Source organism: Rhagoletis zephyria, unplaced genomic scaffold, assembly GCF_001687245.7.
Source record: "Rhagoletis zephyria isolate East Lansing unplaced genomic scaffold, Rhagoletis_zephyria_1.1 Rzeph_scaffold_00959, whole genome shotgun sequence".
NCBI classification, from domain to species: Eukaryota; Metazoa; Arthropoda; class Insecta; order Diptera; family Tephritidae; genus Rhagoletis; species Rhagoletis zephyria.
In genome coordinates, this window is record NW_016158043.1 from 130,364 (window position 1) to 137,514 (window position 7,151).

The following is a 7,151-nucleotide window of genomic DNA, read 5'->3' on the forward strand; positions in this document are numbered from 1 at the left end:
AATCGAGCCCAGTTTCTTACTAAAATCAAAAACAAAGGAAAATAAAAATCTTTGTCTAAAAGCGGTCGCCCCTAGGCAAATCGAACCATAAATACGATTTTTTCGAATAGTTCGGTCACTGGTCCACTTACCGTAAAAAGTTATGCTATATGCTAATGCTAACATCAAAAAAAAAAAAGAAACACAAAAAAAAATTTTGTCTAATAGCGGTCGCCCCTCGGCAGACAATGGCAAACCTCCGAGTGTATTTCTGCCATGAAAACAGCTTCTCATAAAAAACCATCGCCTTTCGGAGTCGGCGTAAAACTGTAGGTCCATCCCCTTTGTGGGACAACATCAAGGCGTACGCCACAAATTGGAGGAGAAGCTCGGCTAAACACTAACATATTTTGTAAACGCCAAAATAGATTTATTATTATTATTTAAAACCTGAAAAATTTAAAGGAGCAACCTTTGCTGCAGGTTAATTGTATATAGCATGTTGTTTCCTCTTTTTATTGAGTTCTCCCCTCCGACAGTGCCAAAATAACCTACGAAAATAGCCGTTTTCTCAGAAATCGTAAAAATCGGAAGACAAAATATGGTGACAAGATCTCACAAGATATATAGTACTTTTATGCCTTAATAAGTTTATCTTTGCCAAACCTTGCCAAATTTCACAGGCATTTGTGAAGTAAAGATTAAAAAAAAAACCTAGTAATTTATTAGGTTGCAAAAAATGAGATTTTAGCACCAAAACAAAATTGCAATAGTTTGCTATCGCACATATTTAAATCTACTTACTCGTAGCTTTCGTCTCCCTACCAAAATTTTTTTAAAAATGTGTTCTACAATTTTTATAACAACAATGAAACTTTACATTTTATGGCTTAAGCTCAATCGAATTTTCAATTGTAGAAAAATAGGTAGCCTTTGACTGCTGTTTGTTTACTACATTATGGCTTTTACAAAAACAAACTTAACTTTCCTATGTTTTACCGCATTACCTAAAATATAGCAACAAAATAAGTAAAAAGTTAATTTTGGCTAGAAAAACAGGCATTTAGGTCATACTGCATAGATTAGAATTCATTGTTTTTGGTAATTGATTATCAAAACATCAAGTAAACAGTATCCGATTGTTACAACTAATGGTGTAATGGATCCGATTTGGTAGATATCACCTGGTTTAAATGGTATTTCCCGCATTTACTGTATACTTTTTCGAATATATTTTGATATGAATTTTTAACGCTTAAAATCTTGCGGCGTATTTGTTTGCTTTAGTAATTACTTTGCAACTGTTTTATAAGAAATTTTTGGACTAATGTAATATGTAAAATGTAACTAAGCACAGTATTTTTTGTTTTATGCAGATATCAATTTCTAGCCTTCGATTTTGACGAAACCGTGGATATCACCAAGGAGAATTGTCGCCTTTTGCTGATACGTTTAAAGATGGAAGGCTGGGCCATTGGAAAAACCAAAGTATTTCTACGCTATTATAATGATGAGTTCTTGGCCAGGTAAAATATTTTAAGCTGTTTTATTGATTTTTAATTATAAACATGTTTTTTTTAGATTATATGAAGTCCAAGTAAAAAAGGTTATTAAGGTACAATCAATGATGCGAGCTTTACTGGCACGCAAGCGCATGAAAGGGGGCAAGGATCCAAAAAAAGGTGATAAATCCTTACTTTTTAAATACACTGATATATGTAAATACATACATTCCCCTTAAACAAATTCCACCTTTTTAGTTCCCCATTAGTACAGTGAAATTAGGAAACTAAAATTTGTTCATGGTGTCAATCTTTTCGAATACTGAGGGGCTAGTCGAAAGGCAAGTAAAATTCCATTTACGCGACTACGGAAAGTTGGGAAATTGTGTGGAGAATAAGCGTGGTAAGCGCTTTTTCTAATAAATAACAAGGACTTCAACAAAACTATGCCCAAATGGTTTAATCCTCAGGGTGGCACTATTTACAGGTCGTTCATTTACTTCAGTAGTGTCATAATCCAAAAAATATAAATTTGAGTTGAGTACATACATATGTAGAACTTACCGCTACCAAAATCTCACTAGAACAAAATATGTGATAATTTTTATAATGGGAGCAGTGGCGGCAACAGGGGGAGGGAGCGATCGACCCCCCAGAGCTCGAAAAAGTAAAATTTCGCTTAAAATATATTACCTCAAATGAGAAATTTGAAAACAAATTTTTAAATTTTTGTATATTTTTTTTAATCTTGAATCATAATCCCATTTTTAGGCTTGCACAATATTATTTATAGAACAAGAAATCATGTAAATCTCTACGTCAACTTGAAAAATTAAAACAATGGTATGTATGTAGATACTTTGAATGTATAGTCCTTGTCATAACTATACGACACTCAAATATTGACAACATTTTATCATTTGTCTTAATATTTTTTAATTTTAATTAGTTGTTTATAAAATTATAGTATATCTTTTAACAAAAACCATATCAATCCAAGTTTGAATCTTAGTGCAACATTTGAAAAAAATCAGCAAACTTTCGTAAAAATTTCGATCTTTTAAACTCGATTTTTTAGAAATATTTTGATTATGCAGCTTTGTAGCCCATCCAATTTTAGTAGTAGTAGTCAAATGTTCTTCATTTTTATTATTTCAGATACAATCAATGTTTAATATTTATAGACAGATGACAAATTCGAACATACGGCTGTGACTAATAGGTCGATAGTCGGGAATTTATACTGGGAACTTAAAAACTAGGAAGAAGAAAAGAAACAACAATTTAGTGTGTTTTATGAGAATTCCGTTAAAATTAACTCCCTAAACTTTAAACAGTATGGTAAGTAAGGCTGCGTTTCACCAGATTCATTTAAGTGAAAATTACTTTAATTTTCGAAATTTTGGTTTAGCCAATCTATTTTAATTTGTTTTTAATTTTGATTTAAGTGACATATGCTCTTCACTTAAATGAATATTAAATCAGAATAACCACACTCAGAGATGTTACACGTTTAATTAGCTGATCAACATACACACACCACAATTGTGTGTATCTGTTACTTACTTGTATACCAGCCCTGCTTTTACAACACAGCGTGCCAGAGCTTTCAAAAGCTCTCAGTACAAATGAAAGCTTTCGCTGGCCAAGTCAGTTTTACAACCACTTTTTACTCACTTAAATAAAGAGCTTATTGAAACTGAAAATAATTTAAATGAGAATTAAATAAAAAATTAAATTAAAGTTAATTTCCACTTAAATGAGTTTGAAGAAACGCAGCCTAAGTGTAGAAAGTTCGGTAATCACAGCCATTTAAAATGTTTATTACTTTAGCCAGATTCAAAACCGTCCCCTCAAAGCAGCGTAAGCGTATGTTTTTATAGATTGGACATGTACCAAGAACGTGGAGTGTATTTTCTGACTCCCCCAAGTTACAAACTGGACAAGCTGCGGATGCGACGCTCTTGAATGTTCTCGCATTTATGTTCAGTAGCCCACTTCTTGCGCGAAAAACTAAACTAATTTGATGAGCCGAAAATTCGTCTTTAAAATAGTACATATCTGTAGAAAATACATACGGATAAATGTCGTGGGTTGTGGTACTTTGTGCTCTTTCTTGAAACAGTTGAAATTCTTGTTTTTCGAGTTTCTCAAGCAAAAACGAAATGTATGTAGGGTAAAGTGGGGAAGATTTGACACCTTTTTTACGAGGTCATATTTCTCGGATACTTTTTAGAAAAAGTTTTGATTTTATTAATTGGTCGCAACTATTCGTTATTGATCTCAGTAATCGAGTAACAAGTAAGCTATAAATAAGCGCGTATATACGTTATTCAGCCATTTAAAAAAATCAATTTGTCAAATTTGTCCCATGGAAGGGGCATCCTTAACTTGTAAAGGGGCGAGTTTGACCATCACAATTTTACCTACATATTAAGATTTTATACATTCATAAACTTAAAAAAAAACAAGACGGTATCTCATAAAACATAAAATATAAATATTTATTTCAACAGCAAATATACATAAACACACAATTAGTGTTACATTGTATATGTTTGACTACGTCGATGAATAATTCTGTTGTCATCCCACCAGATTTAGAGTGCAGGGCCAACGACCCCAGGAAACAACCATTCGTGAACCTTTCGTTGAATCGTATACGAGGAAACACATACATACACTGGAGGCAAATGGTTTCCACTGACACTAACGATCAGGGTTACCACTGATAAACTTTATTTCTTACCAAGAGCTGGTTCAAAAACCTACCAAAATAGCTTCTTTCCTACCAATTAAGTAAATAAATTTTTTTGCTGGTTTTTATACTTAAAATAAGATTTCCAGGTAAACAAAAATATCAGAATAATAGCTCGTATATAGATATTTAAGTACATAGTATACATAGCACACAAAAAAAGTGGTGTGTGCTTTTAACCAGACCCACGTGCCGACATGTAATTCGACCCGCTGAACCCGATTCTGAGGTCCGTTTGGCACAAATTTATTATGAAGTATATATACAGTCACTCACAGAAGTATTCGTAATTTAGTTTTTTCACAATATTCCAAATGTTTTCCATCATAAATCTTTTTCGTTAATTTTCATTTAAAATATAGCTCATTCTATAACAAAAACCATATAAATAATTTTTGAAAACTTTGTACAAAATTCATAAAAATGAGTCAAACTTAAAAACATTTCCATCAAAATTTCAAAATATTTATTCAGAATTTTTAGAAAAAAGGTCGATAAGCAGTTTTCTAGCCCGTTCAGTTTTAGTATAATAAAGTGCAAGTTTCATGTAGCTAAAACTTACCGCTGATTTTTTAGAATTTTTTTTGTCGAGGGTGTTACACATTTGTTTCCATATAAGGCATGAACAAAATCTATTTTTATATGGAAGAAAATGCGCAACACCATAGACAAAAAAAATTCTAAAAAAACAGCAGTCATTTTGAAACTTGCACTTATTATACTACAAAACTGGATACCGAAAATTTTTCTAAAAATTCTGAATAAAAAGTTTGAAATTTTGATGGAAATTTTTTTAACTTTGATTCATTTTTATGAATTCTGTACTAAGTTGCAAGAATGATTTATTTGGTTTTTATTATAGAATGAGCTATATTTTAAACGAAAATGGTTTGATATTTTGAATATTGTGAAAAAACTAATTTACGAACCGTGAGAGTTTAAAATTTTTTCGCAGTTTTGCTAATTTTTTAGAATAAAAAATGCTATTTTTAAAAAGCCTTCTATACAACAAGTGTGGGAAATTAAATTCTCTACATATTTGTATTTAACCATTTTTTACAAAAAATGCAAAATAAACTGACAAATCGCAAAAAACCTAAAAAAAAAAATATTCAGAGATGGCGGAATGTTTCCAAACGAAATTTGGTGGCAAGACTGTGGAGCCATGATCTACATGTCAAATTGAAGTAAACTGCATAAACAATTGCTGTTACAAATTTTTTTTTAAGAAAAAGTCTAATTTTACTGGGCTAGTTGTAATTGTTGAATCCATTACACAGTAGGGAGGCAAACATATCACAGCTAAGCGGCCAAATACGTAAACTTAATTTTGGCCTCTAGATTACGATGGCGTTTTGAGAAAATCCGTACCACGTCAAAATTTTGAGATATTTATGGGGGAAGCTTTAGAGTTCTGAAAGTGAATTTTTCTTCGTTTAAAACACTGTGCTCAGGTTTTGAATTTTTTTCTGGGCAAAGGTTTTTATAACTGATCTTACTTAACTGGGATCCTTTAAATTCAATAGCGTCCTCCGTTTTTCCAGATTGGCTCTAGTTTTCGAGATAACGGTGCTTGAATATCTGCTTAAATTTTAGGTTTTTTGTTAATAATTACCTCAGTTTTAAGGATATTTTACTAAAATTTTGCACGTGACTGTATTTTGATATTACCTTAGCTATTTCTGAAAATCATGGAAATCGGTTCACTATAACATATAGCTCCCATACAACTGATTGTTCAGATATGTGGTTTTGCGTTACAACTCATATTTTATTTCGTAATATTTTTTTATAATAGTAGTTTATACACTGCTTGGACCTGAATTTGTGTTCCTTTCAATCCCACTCTAGCATATTTTTGCAGTTTCTTTGGTACGAATGGTTTTTTAACACCTTTTTTGTACTGTAAAAGCTGTTGTTCGTTAAAGTCAAAGTGACTGAGTAATGCTTTCAAATAGGCGGCGATCTATACCGCGTCTATTTCACGTAAGTTGGGAACCAAAAAACACAAACCGAAAATCTACGCGCGCGATTACTGTCATATTAATTGATAAAAAACATCGAAAATTTTGCGAAAAACTTATTCACCATATCATTGTCTTCGGAAACTCCTAAGGATGAAAAAAATTAAAAAGCATGTTAGCATGCTATAAATGGTACTTTTTGCAATTTGAACCTGCACAAAATAAATACACTCCCGAATTCACATGTATTTCGTGCATTAGTGCGATGAATTTTTGGTGGACAAAAAACGATTTTCGTTACCATTCGGTTTACCAGTGATTTGGACAAATCCGGGAAAACACGAAGTTTAAAATTGTTATGCATGCACCAACAATACATTTGGTTTCAATCGAAAAAGTAAGTAAATTTAAATAAAACCATGAAATGATGTATAGTTTGCCCTCACCTTAATCGCTGAGTGTATGAAATAGGTAAAAGTTTCTGCATGTTTGGAAGGTACCATGCCTAAGTATAACCAACCTTGGAAAGTCTGCAGCAGATGTCCAAATTAGAAAAAAAAAATGGTGCAGAACTTTTTTAGTGTTTGTCCGCCAAACAAACAAACTTAACATTTGTATATCGATGGCTGAGTGGAAGATCTACCTATCTCGGCAGCCAGTTCGAAAACGCCCTATCTCAGAAAACTTTTCAACAACGCCCTACTTCAGAATTTGATCAAAGAACGCACTATTTCAGAATTTTATTGAAAAACATCCTATCTCAGAATTTTGTTGAAGAACGCCCTATCTCAAAATACATTGAAAATGTGCTGAGATAGGGCGTTTTTAAACCGGCAGCTGAGATAGCGTCGATCTTCCACTCAGCCATCGATATATGCATATATATGTACGTACATATACTCATAAATATTTAATTCAATAGATCGGTCTTGTGTCGTCTACAAAGGT

The 7,151-nt window shown here is 32.3% G+C and overlaps 1 protein-coding gene across 1 annotated transcript in view; it reads left to right on the plus strand.

Annotated features, from left to right (window-relative positions):
• The first annotated feature begins 1,363 nt into the window (after window positions 1–1,363).
• The window catches only part of LOC108362195 (neither inactivation nor afterpotential protein C-like), a 29,263-nt gene continuing 23,475 nt past the window's right edge, over window positions 1,364–7,151 (plus strand). The window contains exons 1-2 of the mRNA XM_017615066.1: window positions 1,364–1,505; window positions 1,561–1,661. Of these exons, the coding sequence (XP_017470555.1) occupies window positions 1,438–1,505; window positions 1,561–1,661 (169 nt within the window). The 5' untranslated portion in view covers window positions 1,364–1,437. The remainder of the gene's footprint in view (window positions 1,506–1,560; window positions 1,662–7,151) is intronic.